Source organism: Tasmannia lanceolata, unplaced genomic scaffold (assembly GCF_043159265.1).
Source record: "Tasmannia lanceolata isolate RefF3 unplaced genomic scaffold, GAP_Taslan_0.1 ptg000002l, whole genome shotgun sequence".
In the NCBI taxonomy this organism is placed as follows: Eukaryota; Viridiplantae; Streptophyta; class Magnoliopsida; order Canellales; family Winteraceae; genus Tasmannia; species Tasmannia lanceolata.
Window position 1 is genome coordinate 33,340,246 of NW_027518679.1, and position 22,637 is coordinate 33,362,882.

Below are 22,637 nucleotides of genomic sequence, written 5' to 3' on the forward strand. Positions count from 1 at the left end.
TAGAGGGATTTTAGATCATATATATAACATGAGATTGATGGGGTTTTTGGATCTTTTATCCACTTTTCTCAGCTTGATGTTGTTTTGTTTGATGGATTTTGATTTCATTTTTGCTTAGATTTGTATTTAGATCTGTAGAGTTAGGTCTTCAAATCAATTTCCTTTGATATTTTTTCAAATGTCTGAGTTGCCGAAATCAAATGATAGAATTTTGCTGTTAAATTCGCTAAAATAGACTAATTTTGGAATTCGATTTGTAATGGGAAGTGATATATTCACATTTTTTTTTACTTGGGACAGCCCCTCTAGTGTATTTTTGACTACTCTTTTACATCTGAGATCAAATGATTTCTATTTAGATCTGTAGAATTAGGTCTTCAAATAAATTTCCTTTGACGAGTTTACAGTTTTCCGAGTTTTTGAGATCAGATGATAGACTTTTGATTTTAAATTGGCTAAACTAGACTAGTTTTGGAATGCGATTTGTAATGGGAAGTGATAAATTAGCCCCTTTTTTTACTTGGGACAGCCCCCTCTATTGTGTTTTTGACTACTCTTTTACAGTAAAGATCAAATGATTTGTATTTAGATCTGTAGAATTAGGTCTTCAAATCAATTTCCTTTGATGATTTTACAGTTTTCCGAGTTTTCGAGATCAGATGTTGGACTTTTGCTGTTAAATTTGCTAAAATAGACTAATTTTGGAATACGATTTGTAATGGGAAGTGATATATTCGCCTTGTTTTTTACCCGGGATAGCCCCCTCTAGTGTAAACCTCTACTGTAGAAGAGCTGTAGAAAATACACTACAGGGGGCTGTCCCAAGTAAAAAAGAAGGGCGAATATTTCACTTCCCTTTGTAATTTACTCTTTCATAAATTATTTCTAGTGTAATGGTTTGAATGTGTTTGAAATTATATGCCAAGCTCATCATTTTGACCTTGCGATGTGTAATTAGCTTTTGTTCTTCCTCATGGCATTTTTTCCCCTTTTTACGGAATATACTAAGAGTTTCATAAAGCGTTGACTGTTGTACCATGATTGCTTATACTTGGCCTGTCCCTATGCAATTGAGGAACATTCCTCACTGGATTTTCTTCATTCAGTCACCTAGTCTTAAGAAACATATCTTTTCTTACATTTGAATTTAATGTTGATTGATCCATATGTTAATTAGATTTGACGTTAACTATGGTTTGAATTGTATCTATGTGCAGAATGGAACTACCGAAGAAGTAAAAAAGATTGTGACCACACTGAATGAAGCCGAAGTACCCTCTGAGGAGATTGTCGGTATGAGCATAAAATAACCTTTCCTATCGTAATTGTTTTATTTATATTATACATAGTGTCACTGACAGAGGAAGCAACTTTTGTAGATTATTATGGTCAGCATATATAGCATCAGCATGATAGTCTTAACTCGTGTTTTAACTTAAACTATCGATGGATTTGTAAGATGCATGTTTTTTTTAAGAGCTGCGAAATATCTTTTCCTTAAGCATGATCACAAATATCCTAGTTTTTTTCTTCAAAATATCATGATTTTATCGTGTTATTTTGATAAAATAATTAAACCCAAAATTATCTCAATTCTTTTAAAAATTTTCAGGATGTTTTATTTCTTAATTTTTTTGCAAATAAAAAATTAAGATCTCTAGGATCTACATTCCTAGAGAAATTCTCGAGGCAAATATTTGTGACTATAGGCTTAACTAATGCCATCTACACAATTACAACCCAAAAGAATGGTCATCACATATAAGATGACTTAATATGTTTTTTTATGAATGGCTAAAAGGGGTTAATATGTTACGATTTAAAACCTGGAACCTGGGCCAGTGTTTCAAAACTCGGACTTTGGTGGGGACTCCACCATAGTAAAAGGCAGTCGATTTGGGTGAGTCAATGACTTAGAAGAACGAAGCCGGTGCGGGGGCAGGAATGGGAGCGAGGGCGGGGAGCGTGGGGGTCAAGAAGAGACTAAGGTTGGGAGCACCGTGGGCATAGTTGTCAACCCGTGACTCGACTTGTGACTCGATTTCTTAATTTTATGACTCTTGACTCGACTCGACTCGACTCGTGACTCGTAAGAGTTTTTGAAAAGAGTAGAAATGTAGTTGAAAAAATATCATTATATCTCAAAAGATGAAACATGTAAAAAAAATATAACCCAATTGCACATAGATAAAGCACTTAGCCAAAAGATCCATCTATCCATCCATAATATATACTAAGCACATAACTTTCCAAATGTCATTCATGTTTTGATGGGGTTGGGCGGAGCCCATATTCTATACCCAAGAATAGCATGCGTAAGGTCCACTATTTTACCCTTGATCCGATGAGATCCAAACCCATGCATACACCGTAGGACGAACTTTTTTTTAAAATGGTTTGGGCTAATTATTTTACACCTCATGCTATGATGGGGTGGGGTCCAATATGTAATGACCATGCCTAGGATTGGTGGGGCCCACTGTCTCTACGCAATCCAATGCAGAAAGTGGGGCCCACCATTTTACACCTATTGTTATTGACAAGATGATGTCCACCGTCCCTACCCAAACCTATGCATTTGACTTGAGCCCGCCATTTTAAATCTCATATTTTGATGGCGTGGGGCCCACCATTTTACTAGTAAATAACTACATGCTTGTAACTTACAAAAATAATTAAGTTTTAAGTTCCTACTTCCAAGTTTTCAACCATCAAAGCAAGAAAGCTCAGGCCCAACGACTCGATTCAACTCGTAAGAGTCATAGTTTTTTTACTTGACTCGGAGCGACTCGTAAGAGTCACCAGATGACTCGTAAGAGTTTTCGACAGAGGTGACTCGCATGGGCGACTCGACTCGAAAGCCCGGCGACTCGACTCGACTCGAGAGTTGACTCGTACGACTCGTAAGAGTTTGACAACTATGACCGTTGGAGCGTTTATGTAATATTTTCTTTATATTTTTGTCAAAATTCAAGTACATAAAAAATAGTAATTTCTAACTATTTTCATATTTGTGCAACCTTTCCTCGGGTTTTCTGAAGATGCCTTTGTGCTTGCTCTAATGAAGTACTTTGAAGAGTTGGAGGAATACATCATTTCTTCAAATAAATGGACCTTGAGGACAAGGTCATTTCAAGGGGGAAGGAATGATACTTGCATGCGTGGGACAAACATGGCATGACATTTAGTTTTTTTTATTGTATTAGATAAATAGTTAATTAGTTATATGATGTGTCATTGTAAGTTAAGTAGTTTTTTTATGTGTTTGGTTTAAAAGTGAGTAGTTATTGTAGAGAATGACTACTACATACTATGTGATGTGTCTTACTTGTGTGGTTGGAAGGAGGGTGGTTATTGTAACTTGTAACTACATTTTAAGTATTTAAATGGAAGTAATATCTTGGATGAGGAATCCAAGAAGTTTAAAACCAAAAGAAATGTCAATGCTGGTGGTGTAATAGGAGCCGGTGGAAGTGCCATGGGAGCAGTTCCCGTTTCTTCGGGAGCATCATGGGAGAGGTTTCCGTCCTAAGGAGCGCCGAATTGCGGTTTTGGCATGGGAGTGGCACCCATGAGGAAGATTCCTGCTTCTAAGGTCAATGATTGATGTGGTCAATATTTTACTAACTCAGGCGAGTCGAAGGAGTTTTGAGTGACTTGACATTATAAAACTCGGACTTGAACAATTATTTGGCCAAGGTAAAATGGAATCGGCTCGAGAGTTGACAATTGACACGGGGACTTTTTAAATAATGGCCTAGACCCAAGTCTGAAATGTCTTGAGTCAAGTAACTCGAGTTTGCCTAATTGGGTGATTTTTTTTTCCCCTTTTTTAATGTGCTTTTGAAAATCATAGAAGTCGAGAATGTTCAGAATTATTACATAATAAAGCATAATAAAATAGAAAAACTCTAGCCAGGCAGGATCGATGGCTATTCTTTTAGGCGTCAAAGCTTTTGCTAATAATTTCATGGGTCTTGTGGTGATTCATGTGCGAGAAATGATGTCAAGGAGCTGCGTATTGGGCATTCAATGCCTTTTCTGTAGTTCTTTATTATTGTAGATTCTTGAGCATACTTGTTCTCTCTTTTATTTTGGTTGGGTCACCTTAGCCACTTTTTTTGTTCCTTTCAGCTGTTTTCTTAATAAAATTCTTTTGCTTGTTAGATGGACAACATGGTTGCATCAAATATGTGTATGTATAGTAACATAAGGGTGCAACTTGAGGCTAGTTGGGTTGAGCTTTCAAAAGAAAATGAATTGGTTCAACCTCAATCAGACCCAAAGGTCAAAAGTTAAAACAAGGTCAAAGCGGAAACAAAAACCCAAAAATTTGCACCTATATATATATTTATTTATTCACACACACATATACATAGGCACACACACACACATGTATATATCTACTTTATATTTACTCACATCTACATTTACATATCAAAGCTCAAAGTGTTAGTGCAGAAAACGTGTCGTTAATGAACCCGCCCAAGAAGATATGGAGCACCCAACGTTTGTGTACAAAAACAATTAGAATAAAATTGAATATGTGAATATAGACCCATGAGATATTACAACAAAAGAAACCAATACTATACCTGATAGTGATAACTCATTAAGATCACCAGATAATATAATGTAAACTTATCATGCAAAATTAACTATCTAAATAAATGGCTGTAAACTCGAAAGATTATCATGCAAAATTAACTATCTAAATAAATGGCTGTAAACTTCAAAGATTTCTTCTATGGCCCTTGCGGCATGGAATTTGATATTCATGGATGATGGTAACAAGAGTTACTCCCTAAGGAAATCTGTACACCCGTCATGGAGACCAGATTTAGGGCGGGTCATATTGTAGGATTGAAGAGGGTAGCTGGCTTAGCATTACAATTTCACATTGTAGGATTGCTTGCTGTTATTGCTCCCAAGGTGTCATTAAAACAAAGAAGATAGTGCTTTTGGAATTTTTTTTTTTTTTTTTTGAATGATAATGCTTTTGAAGCTTATGGTCAGATTTACTGATTTTGTCGACTGCACATGCGATTTGATATGTTCAACTAAATTGTTGCCTGAAAAACTGTGAACATCATGTAATTATAATATGTGTTTTATCTAGTGTATGATAATATGGTTTCTTCATTTTCACTTGATTGAAACAGATCAAGATTTTATTTTTATTTTTAAAGGACTTATTTTTTCTTATATTTGGATTTAAAAAGTCGTTCTGACATTTTTTCCATCCATGCAACCATCAATGACTGCTTGTATGAGCAGATTTTTATGTTCTATTAAGTTTTTTCACACCTTTTGTCAATATGAAATATTTCTTGCTACTATTTTATTATGTATCTATTTTCATATTTATTCATTTTTGATTTTTTTCTAGTTTTGGAAATAGCCATTTTACTTTAGATGCATGTGATATATTGCCAGTTGAGTGTGGCATATTCTTTATTGTTCAATTCAATGCCAGAGTTTTTTCAAAAACATTAAATGATGAATATGGTGCCGTTGTTGATATGCTGCATTTTTTCATTCTTGCAGAGGTTGTTGTAAGCCCTCCCTTTGTGTTTCTTCCTTTGGTAAAAAGTTTATTGCGGTCTGACTTTCATGTTTCTGCACAAAATTGTTGGGTGAGAAAAGGAGGTGCTTTCACTGGTGAGATTAGGTATGATTTGATTTTTTCGTGATTATTTATTCCATCCTAGTATGTCCCTTGTTATTTTCACCTGTAAATTTGTTAATAATTGTTGTCACTATCAAATCTGAGTTGGAATGGGAGCAATCCTAGTATGTTTTCTGTCTTCCTCTCTCACTTGTTTTTTGTTCTCTGGAAATTTACTTTAATAGAAAATTGTTTTGCTTTAAGAGTGACATTTGCAGGTCTTGTTATGTTCTATTTTTTCTAGTAAGCTTTATATAAATAGATTTCCGGACAAATCCGGGGATAACAATGTGTATGTGCAATGGTACATTGACCATCCTGCAATCCTATGAATTTGCATAAGCCAATAAAAATAAAATAAAATGGTTCTAACTGCTGAACTGGTCTCTGAAACAAAGAATTAGAACGACCTTTCTTTTGATAAGTGAACCACACTGAAATATTGATCAATCTAGTGGATGAAGGCCTCCTATTTGCTTGGATTCATGGGTTCCTTGGGCATCATGCTTTACTTATGAAAATGAGCCTCACAGCTATATCTGGCAGTGACTTACGGTACATTTTCTTTAGATGAAGTCATGAAAGGTGATTTATCTAAAGCAATTATTGCTCTTAAATTACAACTTTCAAGGTACATTCCATTCTTGTATGTCATAAAACTTTTTTAGTAACTAAAGCGCTGAATCAGGCCTTGTGGCATGTGGTGATTATTACCTTTGATCTTGTGGAGCACCACAATACCACTTGGTTCTTGTCATACGTGTGATTTGATAGGCCCTCTTTGATCGGCATGTTAAATTGAGAGCGGGGAGGCGATCGTGCTCATGATCAACAAGCTCCAGATCTTCCAGATGCAGAAGATCGAGATTATCTCAACCATCCAGTGCAGGTCAAGGTAGATTTGGCGACCAGATTGACCGTGGGGGAAGATGACGTGCAACCTCCAACCCTTTCCGTATAGAAAGAGCAATGGAGAATCAATTGGTCTGTAGAATTCCACTCCTCTAGCTTCAACATAATATACTACAAATTCAATGGCTACCAATGTTGGAGGGAAGGATAATAGAGATGGACGCATGTCGTGTGTTTGGGAGTCATGGCAATTTTATTGTAAGAGCATACCTTCACGGAATAGAAACACTTGCACGTTTTATAAAGATAAAGGGTGCTTGCACCATGAGGGAGGTTTCTGTTTCCAAATTTCGAACGGATGAAGCCTTTGTTGCCATTTCATCTTGTTCCTCTTTAGTAAATTTTCTTAGTAAAAATTGAGAAAAGTTAAAAAGAACTATGAAGGACATTTCCTGTGTAATGCGAAAGCTGAAAAATTATAATTTCTAAGTTCACATCATCTTAACTAATTAGCAGGACTATTTATATTTATTCACGATAAGTCTTCATGTTGTTCTTTCTTGTTTGTGAGTTTTTGCTTTTACGTGCCATGGATTGCCATCATTAGTTATCAACGACAGTTTTGTGTTTTGATGCTTGTACAAAATGCAAAAAAACCTTATTTTATCTATCCAAGCGGAAGTTTTAGCCATTGATATTATTAATTGTTCGATGACACTTTTTTTTATATGCGAGCTTGAACTTGATGTATTATTGTTGATACAGTGCGGAGATGCTTGTCAATTTGGGCATTCCATGGGTCATTCTTGGCCATTCCGAAAGAAGGCTTATACTAATTGAAGCTAATGAGGTAAGTTGTATCATAGGGGTTTTAACTCTTAAGATGATTAAATGCTGTGTACGTATTATATGCACATGCATCAGCTACTACTATTTCACTAGTTGGAGCCTCTTGTTTCGTAAAATTTCTCTTTATCTTTCACTTGCTTGTAAGATGGTTGGATTGCTGAATTTGGTGTTGCAAATTTCCGGGGCCCTGTCATATGGGACAATGATTAAGTTTACATTTTTGTTGGGACCTGTAATGAGGTAAGTTGCTTTACAGGGATTTTTACTCTTAGAGTGATCAAATTCCTTGTACATATTATAACATGAAATGCTTCAGCCACTACTATTTTTCGCAAATTTGTAGTGGTGAATTTGGTATTCCAAATTGCCGGAGACTTGTCATTTTGGACAATAACCACGATTGAAGGTAATGCTGGTTTTTGATTAATTGTCTCTTCCAGATCTCTTGATCAGTGGTTTAAAAAACCAAACCAGTGAATGACTGGTGAAGGGACTTATTTGGTCCAAACGGTTTCACTACTAGTTTAAAACTGATCAAATTGTTGCATTAGATGGTGTCATAAATCCCTTAGGATGTGTCTGGTTGCACAAAAGCTGGGATGGCCTAGGGGTTTTGCTTGGCATTTGGGTGCCATGTCAGCTAAGGTCCTTGTTTGGTTGCCAATATTGCATTGAAATACCTGGAGACTCTCAAGGAGACATCCCTGGTTAATTATTGCACGTCAGATGATGTGTCACCCTTGTTCCCTCCCTATAATATCCAATCCCAAAACCACAAATATGTGGAATTTTGCTTGGATTTCTTGGGAATGATGCTTTCTCTCTCGTTCTCTTTCTTCCCCCACTCTTCTCTCTCTATATTGGCAATGACACCCGTACCACTACGTGTTTGACAACCAAACACTACTTACCACTATTCTTCGAGGTGAGTTCCTAGAAAATCCAATGCTCGTCTCCTCTCTGTTGATACTTATTCTACTACTCTCTTGGTCTATGGCACGCAACCAAATGTTTTCTATGGTTTTGAATATTCTTCCTTAGGAAATGGTCTTACACAGAGCTCACTGCAAATCAAAATGTTGTCTTTAAATAGCCAATTTGCAGAGCAAGGGCGTCGATTAAAATGGCATGAACTTTTGCATTGAAGGTTGGCAAAATCATATTCCGAGCAATTCTTCGTGCCTCTCAAAACTTCCTCTTTTGAAGATGGCCTTGAACAAATTGCCACATTTTTTCATTATTTGTTTTTGTTTTTTGTTTTAAAAAAAAAATGTCATCTTTAATATCCATTAAATTGTGGAACTCAAAGTCTTTGTTTTTCTTAAAAGTTTTTTCACAGGATCATACAAATGCACCTCTTATTTTTTACTAAAGGATTTGGGTGTTTGATGAGCACATTTATGTGTGAATTGTAGGTGTATAAAGCATGCATTTTCTATATTTAGAGCGGTACTACTAAGGTAGTTCCTCTGTTTTTGGTTTTTTAGGGTTATTCTCGAAGTCTTACGGAGAATGGAGCTAAGAAGATAAAAAAATGAAGAATTTTCCATCATTTACATTGCAACTTCAATTGGGTGGCTCGGATCATCTTATGCATAGGTTTTGGAATTTTAACCCATCTAGGCCGAGAACCAAAAGTTGAACGGTGGGGAATAATTTTTGGGTACAAATAGTTGAAGCCGTGGCCCACTTTTTGGACGATTGAGATCAGCTCATGGAAATAGTTGGGGGCTATGATCGATTTACATCAAGATCTACAATTTGGATGGCTCGGAGTATGCATTAGAAATAATTTAGAGGGCGCAACCCGTCTACGCCGAGGCCCCATCAAATGAATGGCTCAGATCTACTTACGGAAATGAGTTGCGAAGCACGACCAATTTGAAATTTGGCCCATCATATGAATGGATTGGATCATTCCGTAGAATTGATTTAATGGGCATAACCAAGTTACACTGCAGCTATCGGAATGGACGGTTGGATTATTTCATGCACTTTACTGTACAAAACAGAACCCATGCATAAACGTCCATGTGTTGGAATGATTTGCATGTAAAAGATGACAAAAAGGCATGCATTCAAATGCACGTTAGGACAACACAAGGAGTGTTAATAATAGAATGGTGGGACCCACTTGGATATACACTTACATTCTATAAACAGTAGCCACGTTTTGGTTTGGAAAAAAGGAAAGCAATAATTGTGGGAACTACACACGAGGGACAACCTTAGGGCTGCTTGTGCATGGATTATAAAAGGGCATGCATATAATAGAAAGTGCAATAAAAAAGGGTTGATATGGAAACAAAAATTTTGAAATGGGGGGTGAGAATATCAATTCGAAAAGGGGCAAGCAAGAACCGACCATTGCTTTTGGCAATTGCCAATTTCTGTCAAGTAGCCACTCCCACTCCACGTTGAAATTGGAAATAGTAATTTCTATTTGAGATGTAATGCATATACATGCAACCATCAAAACAACACACCTATATTCTAACGTATGAAAGAGAAAGTCAATAAAAGTTGCCCAAGTTACGAAAGCCAAGTACAAAGTTGCTGAAATTGTAAAGAAGAAAAGAAGAAATTTGTGCAATTACTAACAAATACTGGAAGTTGCTAAATTACCAGAGACAGGTGGTAGTTTCCAAAAATACATGACACTTGCCAAGTTTGTGTCTTTTCTTGGGTTTTGAAAATAGGAGGGGAAAACGGCTATATATCAAAGTGAAGGCTCTCTCTATTCTTTCTACACTCTACACTCTTGTTCTCTTTTGCTTTCTTTCGTTCTTTTTCTTTTCAACTCTCAATCTGAGGCATCATCATTCACCATTCAAACTAAAGGTGACATTAAAGCTTGAAGGAGGAAGATTCAACCAAAGATTGGAGAAAAAAAAAGAATAAGTTCTTTTTATTTTTGCTATTTATTCAATTTGATGTACTTTTGTTTAAACTCAAATTAGTGGAAAGTACTGTTTTGCTTTTCCTTTCTAGTTATTGGATGATACTTCTTTTCCCTCTCTTCTCTATTTTTATTTTTGTTTTTCTTCCCTTTTCCATGAACAACTAAATCCTAATTACTTAGGGTTTAGTTGAAGCCATGGGGAAGGAGAAATATTTCTAATTAATTCAATATACTCAATCGAAAAATTGTGTAGGATTGTGTGTTTGGAAAATTCCAATCATTCATGCCATTGGCTTTCTCCTTTTGTACGAATGATTGTTGATTTACAAATATAAAATCCTATATAATTATATTAAATTGGAAGTATATTTGATTAAGTACTCATAAGTAATGACATCTTTTAGGTCTTATTCCTTATTGACTAATTAATTGAATTTTCTACCCAATTCAAGAATCGTGTTAATTAATCAATTTATGCCAAATCCATGGTGGATTCTAACCCTAAATAATATTTTAAAATTAAGGTTTCAATTAGAGTTCTAATTACTTTTGCAATCAATCTCCAATATAGTTTATAGTCGTTTTTCAAATCCAATTTTCCAATCAACTTAGGCTTTAGATTTTGGTTCTATAATTAGGTTAGATAATTAATAGAATTCATTTTAGTTCACTTTGCCTAAATATAAGGGTTAAATTTATAATCGTTTCTTCATTGTGTTCAACTCGTGTCTATTTAGTTTATAAATTTAAAATATATTGTTGGATTCGAGGTTGTAGTCTACAGAAATCCTGAGTCCATTCCAGGTAACAATATATCGTAAGTTTATTTTCCAAATAGTATAAGGGTAGAAATCACAATAAGCTCTTCCCTGAGTTCGACCCATATTTACCCGATCCGTGCACTTGCGGTTATTTAAAATGTATCAATCAAGTTTTTGATTGATTGTGATATTATAAATAACCGCAAGTGCACGGATCGTGTACGGGTCGAACTCAGGGAAGAGCTTATTGTGATTTCTACCCTTATACTACATAGAAAATAAATTTATGATATATTGTTGCCTGGAATGGACTCAGGATTTCCGTGGACTACAACCTCGGATCCAACAATATATTTTAAATTTATAAACTAAATAGACACGGGTTGAACACAATGAAGAAACGATTACAACTTTAACCCTTATATTTAGGCAAAGTGAACCAAAATGAATTCTATTAATTATCTAACCTAATTATAAAACTAAAATCTAAAGCCTAAATTGATCAGAAGATTGGATGGAAAACTACTCTATATTGAATTGAAATTCTATTGGAAATCTAATTGAAACTTTAATTCGATTAAAATATTACTTAGGGTTAGAATCCACCATGGGTTTGGATTGGATAATCAATTAAACCAATTTCCGCATTGGATAGTGTATTTGATAAATCAAGTCAATGGGGAATAAGATCTATAGATGTCCTTGCTCATGAGCGAGTGATCAAATATACTACTCAATTTTGTATATTATATAAGAAATTATAACTGTTCATCAGCAATTACTTATACGACAGGGGAAAACCAGTGGCATAAGTGATTGGGATCCATCAAATACAAACCCTTACATAAGTTGTTATATAAGCCACTGGTTTTAATTACTTCTCTTTCTCCTTCCCCATGGCTTCATCTAAACCCTAAGTATAGTGGGTTTAGCTACTCATAGAGAAGGGAAAAGAAACAAAGAAAAAGAAAAAGAGAGAGAGCAATTGAGAGAAACTAAGAGAAGGAAGAAGAAACAAAAATAACTCTCTTGAATTGAAATAAAAGTACATAAAATTGGAACTAAAATAAAAATTAAAATAAAAGAAAACTTAGTCTTTTTCTCCTCAAGCTTTGGTTGAATCCTTGGATTGAATCTTGGACGGTTGGATAGAGCCTTGGTTGAGAGAGAAAAATAACTTGAAAAAGTGGAGAACAAGAGAGAGTAAGAGAGAGTAGAGAGAATGTGTACAGAGTGTTCACTTTGATATATAGCCTTCTTCCCCTCCTATTTTCAAAATCCAAGAAAAGACACAAACTTGGCAAGTGTCTTGTATTTTTGGAAACTACCACCTGTCTCTGGTAATTTAGCAACTTCCAGTTTTTGTTAGTAATTGCACAAATTTCTTCTTTTCTTCTTTACAATTTCAGCAGCTTTGTACTTGGCTTTGGTAACTTGGGAAACTTTTGTTGGCTTTCTCTTTCATACGTTGGAATATGGGCGTGTTGTTTTGATGGTTGGATGTATATGCATTACATCTCAAATAGAAATTACTATTTCCAATTTCAATGTGGAGTGGGAGTGGCTACTGGACGGAAATTTGCAATTGCCAAAAGTAATGGTCGGTTCTTGCTTGCCCCTTTTCGAATTGATATTCGCACCCTCCATTTCAAAATTTTTGTTTCTATATCAACCCTTTTTTATTGCACTTTCTATTATATGCATGCCCTTTTATAATCCATGCACAAGCAGCCCTAAGGTTGTTCCTCGAGTGTAGTTCCCACATGTGTGGTTCCCACAATTATTGCTTTCCTTTTTTCCAAACCAAAACGTGGCTACTGTTTATAGAATGTAAGTGTATATCCAAGTGGGTCCCACCATTCTATTATTAACACTCCTTGTGTTGTCTTAACGTGCATGTGAATGCATGCCTTTTTGTCATCTTTTACATGCAAATCATTACAACACATGGACGTTTATGCATGGGTTCTGTTTTGTACAGTAAAGTGCATGAAATAATCCAACCGTCCATTCCGATGGCTGTAGTGTAACTTGGTTATGCCCATTAAATCAGTTACGGAATGATCCAATCCATTCATATGATGGGCCAAATTTCAAATTGGTCGTGCTTCACAACTCATTTCCGTAAGTAGATCTGAGCCATTCATTTGATGAGGTCGCGGCGTAGACGGGTTGCGCCCTCTAAATTATTTCTAATGCACACTCCGAGCCATCCAAATTGTAGATCTTGATGTAAATCGATCATAGCCCCCAACTATTTCCATAGGCTGATCTCAATCGTCTAAAAAGTGGGCCACGGCTTCAACTAATTGTACCTAAAAATTATTCCTCACCGTTCAACTTTTGGTTCTCGGCCTAGATGGGTTAAAATTCCGAAACCTATGCATAAGAGGATCCGAGCCACCTGATTGAAGAGTTGCAATGTAAATGATGGAAAATTCTTCATTTTTTTTTCTTCTTAGCTCCATTCTCCGTAAAACTTCGAGAATAACCCTAAAACACCAAAAACAGAGGAACTACCTTAGTAGTACCGCTCTAAATATAGAAAATGATGCTTTATGCATCTACAATTCACACATAAATGTGCTCATCAGTGTTTGAGACAAATTGAATCCTAGAATGAATTGTTAGATGAGCTCCCCCATATGTGCAGGAAGCTAAGGATTTCCCTTTTATTTATTTATTATGATTTATCTGTGTGTCATGGTGAGGTACATAGAGGTAGGATTGCTTTTTTCTTTCTTCTTGGCCTTGCATACGTTAAGATGTGTTGTAAAAGAAAGCTGTATTGAGAAGTTAATGATGTTTTGGGTATTTCTTCAACTATGACAAAAGAATACTATAAATAACGATTCCTTTGTGTGTTGACTTAATTTGATTGCTTGGACTTGGAGACTGTAGATTAATTTATCTCAGAAAGACCACTAGTTATAAAACCTTTCATCGATTGTTGACAGGTTAAATTGTCTCCTTCCTTTGTGAGTTGACTCAATTTGATTGCTTGGACTTGGAGTCTGTAGCATAGAATCCAGAAACGTCCTAGGAAGGTGAGACGAAACACCTGGTAAAACTAGGGGAAACGTTTGGGAAACACACGGGAAAAGTTCGGAAAACGCGTGGGAAACGTGTGGGAAACACATGGGAAATGCACGGGAAATGTTTGGGTAACGCGTGGGAAACGTATGGGAAACGCACATGGGAAACGTTCAGGAAACGCGTAGGAAACGTTTCACTCCTGTTTCCCTTATGTTTTCCCACCCTCTTGGCATTTCCCACCTTCATCGCTACAATCAAATGCATGAATCTTTCACTCGCATTTCCCTCGCATTTCACAAACGTTTCCCTTGCGTATAACAAACGTTTCCCTTGCGTTTAACAAACGTTTCCCAATACGTTTCTCAATGCGTTTCCCAAGACGTTTCTCTATCGTTTCCCGTTTTCCCCTTTTTTTTTCATGTGTTTCACATTTCCGTTTCACGTTTCGTTTCACGTAACCGTTTCCCGACCTGGTAACTATGGTCTGTAGATTGATTTATCTCATAAAGGCCACCAGTTATAAAACCTTTCATTGATTGTTGACAGGTCAAATTGTCTCCTTCAAGGTTATGTTGGTCAATGGCATCCTCCTCCATCTCAATGCCCTTCTCATCCTATCATGGGAATACCAATTCCTGAATGGTGGTCTCTCCACCACGTTTTCCAAAGTCTACTTCTACCAACTTCATTGGTTCACCCAACTAGAAGATGGATCGAAGGATGAAGCGATATAAGCAAGCAAAATGAGAGTGGGGGAGAAAGTGGAGATTCAATTAGGTAATGTTAACTTTTTTAATTGGTAGTGAAAGCTTTATTAAAAACGAAGAAAGGGAGAAGGGGAGTGTCGACCTAGATGGTCAAAGGGTACAAACATGCACAAACAGAAACAGAAAAGAAAAAACAGAAATGAATAAACATAAAAAAGAATGATAAGTTATTATCTAACAATGCCCCAGTCATAGAATTCTGCATTCTATTCAATGTAGGAAATACTAAATGTTACTCTCTATGAAGTTCCAACTCGTGGAAGCAAATGTGAGGAATAAAGATACAAAGCAGTCGGCAGAAGAATGATGAATGTGGGCCTGTTCGATGAAGCAACTCCTTTACCTCTTCAAAGTGAAGAGTTTGTGGGTGTGGATGTGGATGGCGTGGGATATGAGGTGTTGGGGGGTGGGGGAGATGGGGTTACTTAGAAATTGATGTGACAAAAGATGAGACAAAGGTGAAGTGTCATCTATTTAAGTAGACTACAAATTTTAAAAGATGTACAAATTTTAAAAGAAGACAGTAAGTAATGATGTGATTCCTTTATGAGTCAGTTTGACTCAATTTGAATGCCTGTATTTTGAGTATCCAACACGTCTACTATGCACTCATATATTCATTCTTCACCCGGGTATTTAGTATTACAAAGCAAAGGTAACAAGTGTAGAATAATTAGCTCATGAATATTACGATCATACAATCAACCAATGTTGTCGAAGGATAAAAAATGTCTTTCTTTTTGTTTCTTCCAGTCAATTAGAAATCCTGGTTCACCTCAAGTACTTTCCATCCTATCATGGAATTCCAAAACCCATCTTTCACGAAGTGTGACTTCTTCATTTCTTCGTAAGCGCATCTCTGCTTTGGAGCAATTTATACTTGATGCAGTTAAGTCAAGAAATAATTCAGTGAGGACCACAGTCCAAGCAAGGTTCAGCCTATAATTTGTGACAGAAGGACCCAAGATGGTTCCTCAAAACCCAAGAAGCAGCAGAAGAATAGACTCAAAGAGTGAACTGAAGAAGAGACTCAACATTGGGGAGTCTTGGTCAATTTTAATTACGAAGATTATTAGTCTTTTCCATAGATTTATGGAAGTTGACTGCTGGGGTTACTTAAAAGCCCCAAATTTGAAGATATTTCCAAGGCGGATAAGACTAGAGAAGAAGTCTATTGTGACTTGTGAGAAGGAAGCATGGGCAAAAGGAAGACTTTTGGAGGGTGCAAAAGAGACTTTACAAGCTTCAGGACTGTGTTCTGAGTCCATGTTTTAGCTCTTGTTGGAGTCGTAGTTTAGTGCTTGCAAACTTTTACTTATTTTATAAGTTTATGTACTGTAGTCTGTAGTCAAATAAGTTTGCTTGTGCTAAGATTCAAACCTACAAGGTTTTGAGGTCCATATATAGGGACTGTTCCAGATGTTTTTGCATATTATGTTTTCTCTGGAATTTTCGGTCATTAATCAAAGCTTGTGGCTGCTTGGAAGTTGGAACTTTTAGTTTCTTTTTTCCTTTTCTTTTTTCCATCTTTCTTAGTTTTTGATTTATCCTGAAGAAGCTGCATAAATAGTATCAGAGAATGATGTTTCTAGGGAGTTGCTGGAAATCTTGTGATCTCTGCAAAGTTCAGTCAAATATGGCTTCCAAAAATACTGCTTCAGTTGGTTTGGGGCAGCAGCGAATCAAAGGGTTACAAGAAAAGAGCAGAGCTAATGCCTATGAAGACAGGTCGACCTCTTGCTGAGGGCGTTGTTTTGTGCTAGGCTTCTATACCTTGATGTTGGATCTGCGCCAAACCCTCCTAATCCGCATGGTTCTCTGGGAGATGAAGGGATGCATGCTTGTGATCAGCCAGCAATGTAAATTTTGTGAGGAAGAAGAATGAGATTATACTTACTATACAGTCATAGATCAAAGGGAGATTTGACTATCTAACAGGTTGTCGGACAGACAACTTCAAATACTGGATGAAGTTTCTATAGATTGATGTCAACAACATTCAAAACGATTTGTTGATTGACTTAGTGTTGTAGAGAAATTCTTTCAGTATATGGAGATGCTGAAAGATAAAAAAGTCAAGCTTGCAGCTATCAAGTTGAGGTCCAACTCCTTTGTAGCGCACGGTGGGATCATATCCAAAATGTTCATATGCAACTGGGAAAGTCAAAGATTGCCTTGTAGAGGAAGATGGGGAGGAGACTACAATCATTTTCCAAGTACTGAAAATGCATTTTTCAAGGCCTGCCTGAGCCGTACCTATGACCATCCATTTCCTTACAAACTTCTAGGAGACATTCTTCTTTTCTTCTCCTGACATTTGTCATGGTTCCCAAATTTTTAACCATGCTGCAAATGAGATTAGAGAGTAATGCAAGAAAAATTCATGAACAAGCTCATAATCCAATAAATATGATTTGAGAGAAGTAGATGGTTAGGATTAAGTGAGGGTTTTAAGGTGTTTTGGGCCTATATATAAGTGTATATATTTGAAGTTTTGAGGCACTTCTCAGAGGTTAGTGAATAGTTACAAGTTTTCGCTATTGGGTTTTACCCTACTTTGATCATGTTTTGATAAAATATTTGGTTATTTTATCTCTCTAGGATTCTTTGTGAAGATCTATTCGACTGTTCTTGTGATTGTTCAGTTTTCTAGCAAGGTTTCTACTTCTGCTGAATTCGTAATAGGTTACTTGCATTAGAGTGCATGCATGAATTGCAATCGTGGGTGCATACATAATTCTTTACAGCAGAGATGTTGCTATGCTATATTGCACCTTTCTTTCTATCAATCTTCTGATTTTATGAGGTTTATGCTTCGTTACTAGTGTGAGTAATTACAAGTTCAAGTTTTATACCTTTGTGGGTGCAATTTGCATGACTTGTCCATTTGTTGATGACTCTGTCCCTTTCACCTCTCTATGGGTAAAGAACCAATTCAAGCAATCTAATAGCAAATTATTGTGCTCGAGGTTTTTCTGCTCTTGATTTTTTGGTGCATGATGTAAATTTTAAACATTACTGAACCACAGATGTGGCCTATGTATTCCACATTGCAACCGCATATGTAGGGTATGCTCTTTCAATTGTGGAGAAATACCACCCATAATCCTTTACAATAGTATTGGCTTAATTCTCCAAGAAATATTGTAAATTTTCTTTTGTTCGTTTCCTATTTAAATTATGATTTTCATTTATGTAATTACAGTTCGTTGGAGATAAAGTTGCGTATGCTCTTTCTCAAGGGTTGAAGGTGATTGCTTGTGTTGGAGAGACTCTTGAGCAGAGAGAATCAGGGTCTACTATGGCCATAGTATCTGCCCAAACAAAAGAAATAGCAGGTGGTGTCCTCATCTAATGCAAGGGTTTTCACAAAAAAAAAAGCAATGTACATATCATTATGATTGCAAATGAAATACCCAGGCAGTGCAAATGAATTACACTGCATGGTAATTCATGTTGTTAATCCACTCGGTGTGGTGGATGGTCTGCTCTGCTACACTCATTTTTTTTGCTGTTCTGAACGACATTTTGTGCCTTTTTACCCCACAAATGGGTTCGATAATAACACTTCAAATGCACCATATAATCACTTATTCAAAACTCTTATTTTCCTCAAATCCTTCTAAAGCTTCAAGAGAAGTTTTTTTTTTGGGTCAAATTTTCATGTTTCTTTTTCTTCCAAAGCATTCTACACTAACGCATAATTCGAACTTGAATTTTATTTATAATATTTATGGCTAACATATGGTATGATGAATGTTTAGTTTTATTGATGTTTTACACTATTCTTTTTTTAAGTTAAGAGGCCAATTTAATGCCTACGGTAGATGTTTTAAGCGGTTAAGTTTTTCTTTTTATTAAATTTGGTTGATATAATGGTTTCTCATGTTTTTCTAAATATTTCCTATTTTAAACTTTTTTAATTTTTTAACTACTTAAAATAAAAATCTCATGCTTCATATTATGGCATACCATTCAAAAAAAAAAAAAACTATTTTTTTTTATGTTGAAATTTTCATTAATAGGACTGAGATGGTAAAAAAAAAACTACTTAAAATAAAATTTCTTCTGTCGTAATGCCATATCAGAAATGCCAAACGAAACAATATTAATAACAAAGGAAACAAGTGAATGCCTTAACATTTATATGAAAACTTCATGCCTTCAACAATTGTAAATACTTAGGTTTTGCTAGAAATTCATCTCCTATGCTTCATATAATGGCATCGGAATCAAAATCTCAAATTAGGAAATCTTCATCAGTACAAGTTGAATGTACAAGGTCCTATATCTCTATGAGTATTATTAATCTGAAATTTTGTGATTTAAATATATGGTGCTACTATATCACCTGCACATTGTTTATCTGCAATATGTTAAATCTCCTTTTTTCTTTCCATAGTGCTAATTGAATCTTTGTCTCACAGATCGGGTTTCAAATTGGGCTAATGTTGTCATAGCTTATGAGCCTGTTTGGGCCATTGGAACTGGCAAGGTTGCCACCCCTGCTCAGGCTCAAGAAGTAAGTTCACTTGTTTTTTTAACCTGGTGACTTAATTCAACCCTCTCGTTTGATTTCCAAAAAATGTGGTTGTAGTGATGGAATTTTTGCTATGAGAGAAATGGTTCTTATCTTTGTAATTATTTAAAGCGTACATATGGGCATGTAGATGAATAACTAACTTATTACATGAGACTCCAATATTTGTTTGACGATCTCTTCTTGAGTTTCCCTCTTGATGGGTTCGTGAAATATGATATCCTTGGAGATGCATGTACGCTATGGTAAATTGGTATGTAAACCAATAAGTAAAATATTAACTACGACTCCACTGTTTGTTTGGCGATCTGTCCTTGAGTTTCCTTCTTGATGGGTTTGTGAAGTATGATACCATTGGGCTTGGATGAAATTCCATTTGTGAAGAGTGGTAGGAGAGTTGTAATGAATTATAATATGAGACCAAAAAGAGTTTTGTAATGCTTGAAAGAAGTTTAAATCTCACATAAAGGGTTCCCTTTTTTGGTTACCCTGATGAATTGCTCCCTTACGATAGCAGACACCCAAAAAGAGTTTCTTTTTGCTCTTTCGAGATGCCAAAATACATAAGCTAATAGTACACCTGCAGACAATTCTTTATATCTTTTCCTATGAGATGAGACCCTACGACCCTACCTCCATAGATCAGCTACAACACAAAGTCAGTCAACACTGTTATGAACATTTCTGCATTTTCTGGAGCCTATATGCTCCATATTCTGCAATTATTCACTTCCATTTATTAATCATTAATTCTTTTTTTTTCTTTCAAGCATTGATTTGATGAACATTTCCCTGTTCGAAGTCAATTTGATACCACCTTCTCAACAAAGCTTCCAAGCCGTGTACTTTGTGCTCCACTTGGACCTCTGTGGCATTTTGGAATTTGGGTTGCTAACTGTCCAAATGCAAGAGCAGCAATTTTAATATAGAGGGCAGGAAAATCGTGATATTAAAATATCAGATAAAATATTTGTTCTCCTAATGCAGGAATTAAGCTGCTGTGTCACTAGTAGAATAGAATTTCGCAACGACAAGGTGTAGGCATTCAAACAGAAGTAAAAGCAATAGAATATAAAGTACACAAAAATATGATGGATAGAACAATATTAGGTCTTATCTCAATGTGAAAACCAACAACTAAGTGGAGAACTTGCATAAAGTTTAAATATCCCTATTCATCAGAATCACCATAAAAGAGCGTTTTTAACATATAAATAATCCTTTTCACTTCGAAACCCTTTACTTACTAGGCACAAGCACCTTGACCTTTCCTACATACTTTCTAACTTTGAAATACTTTTGAAACTGTCCTAAACAAGTTATAAATTATAATCCTTAACGAAAAAAGAGTAGGAGCTTTCCAAATAAAACTAACCCAAATATCTTGAAGGTATGGCTTCATATTCAAAATTGTTTCTAGCTACGAACTGTTCCTATCAAACCTTCCTACTTCTAGTCTTCAACATAAATTTTCTTTATTCAAAATAGAAACTCTAGAAGCTTCAAGTAGTCCAACCTTTTCTAAGACATTGACTTCCTTAAATCCCATAAAAAACACATGCAAATCTCAGTTGTCTGCCTCTAATTATGGGTTATCATTGATACCCTTTGGGAAAAAAAATTTGTTGGACTTTTGGTCAACTCTCACCTTTGTATATTTTTTTGAATGATCGCCAATTTTATTAAATTCTGACCGATGTGGTAATACAGATACAAAGAACAAAAGGAAAAGTAAAAATGCACCGAAGAGAAGTCAAGGAGGAAGGGAGTACAAAAGGGCCAAAGATTTTGTTGACACTCCCAATCTAGCCAAGCTGTCGGCCATCTCATTAGCCAATCTACGAACATGCTCAAAAGATAGCACCATAGATCTTGAGCAATCAGAAATTTCGTCAAAGAATGAATCGAATCTCCATGGGTTCTTTAGAGATCCTTTGAGCCCCTTAATTACATTTAGGGACTCCCATTCGATCAACTCATTGTCCAACCCATTTGATGCCAATAGTTTGATGCCTTGGTGAGCAGCACGGACCTCAGCTTCTGAAGCATAGCAACCCCTATAGGACCCACGAAAGCCCAAAGCACAACCCCTTGATCGTTCCTTAGAACCCCCCTAATTCCGGCCGGCCCGGTTTTCCCAAACTAGACCTGTCAAAATTCAACTTGAGGGAACTTGTAGGCGGAGGCTTCCACTTTTGGACAACTTGCTTCCTCTCCATTCCTAAACAAACCTCCCTTCCAACCCTCCTAAAGATCATATGCTGAGACAAAAGCAAAGGTTGGGATAGATTTCACCCAAGTAATAGTGAGGGCAATCACTTTAGTGAAGAAAGAAGCGGAATTCCTCTCATAACCTTTCAAAAGTCTCATACTTCCTTCCTTCCAAAGGACCCAAATGGTGGCAAGAAAGGAAACATCCCACAAAATTTTCCTTTTTTTCCTCTAAGGGGCCAGAGACCATCCTTGAAGAAGCTACATAAGCGATTGAGGAAAAACCCAATTAATTCCAAACCAGTTGAGTAGTTTACCCCATACCTATCTTGCCACTTTACAATGCAATAACAAGTGGTTAGCTGACTCTTTGCCTCGAAGCACATTGCACAGTGATAAATAATTATCATCTTCCTTCTCAAGAAGTCTACTGTCTGAATCCTCTCGAGACAGGCCCGCCCAACCAAATAGACCCACTCTAGGAGGGGCTGGGATATTCCACACTTTAGCAATTCTTGCATTCTCAGGGCAAGCAACTAGTTGAAAATAAAGTGACTTTACACTGAAATCACCCATGTGTTCCAGATCCAAACCCTCTTGTCCTCGCCATCTTGCTTAATATACCCTCTTCAAGAACTTCCAGCATTCTAGCCATAGATGAGATTTCCCAATCAAAGAAATTTCTCCTTTCCAAAACACCTTGCCTTCCCTCTTTTCCATGAAATCCTTCACTACCCCGTCTTTGTTGACCTCCATAGCAAACAACTCCGGAAACAAATCTTTAATAGGCTGATTTGAACCCGTATAAGCAGCGGGGGCAGGGGCGGGGAAGCGTGGGGTTTAGAAGAGTCTATGTTTGGGAGCGCCATGGGAGCGTGTATGTAATATTTTATTTATATATCTTTCAAAATTCAATTACATAAAAAAAGTAATAATTTCTAACCATTTTCATATGTATCTTTCAAAATTTAAGTACATAAAAAAGCAGTAATTTCTAACTATCTTCACCATCTTCATTTACGTGCATTTGTTCCTTGCGCCTTTTGAAGAT

General features: G+C 36.2%; 1 protein-coding gene and 1 non-coding gene across 2 annotated transcripts in view; both read left to right on the plus strand.

Annotated features, from left to right (window-relative positions):
• TPI (triosephosphate isomerase) overlaps positions 1–22,637 on the plus strand; it is a 39,331-nt gene that overhangs the window by 255 nt on the left and 16,439 nt on the right. Inside the window, exons 2-6 of the mRNA XM_077376604.1 lie at positions 1,218–1,293; positions 5,548–5,671; positions 7,286–7,370; positions 18,041–18,173; positions 19,263–19,357. Coding sequence (XP_077232719.1) covers positions 1,218–1,293; positions 5,548–5,671; positions 7,286–7,370; positions 18,041–18,173; positions 19,263–19,357 — 513 coding nt within the window. The remainder of the gene's footprint in view (positions 1–1,217; positions 1,294–5,547; positions 5,672–7,285; positions 7,371–18,040; positions 18,174–19,262; positions 19,358–22,637) is intronic.
• On the plus strand, positions 8,473–8,600 carry LOC143845773 (small nucleolar RNA snoR86). Its single transcript, XR_013234525.1, has one exon. It is a non-coding gene; the product is annotated as a small nucleolar RNA snoR86 (small nucleolar RNA).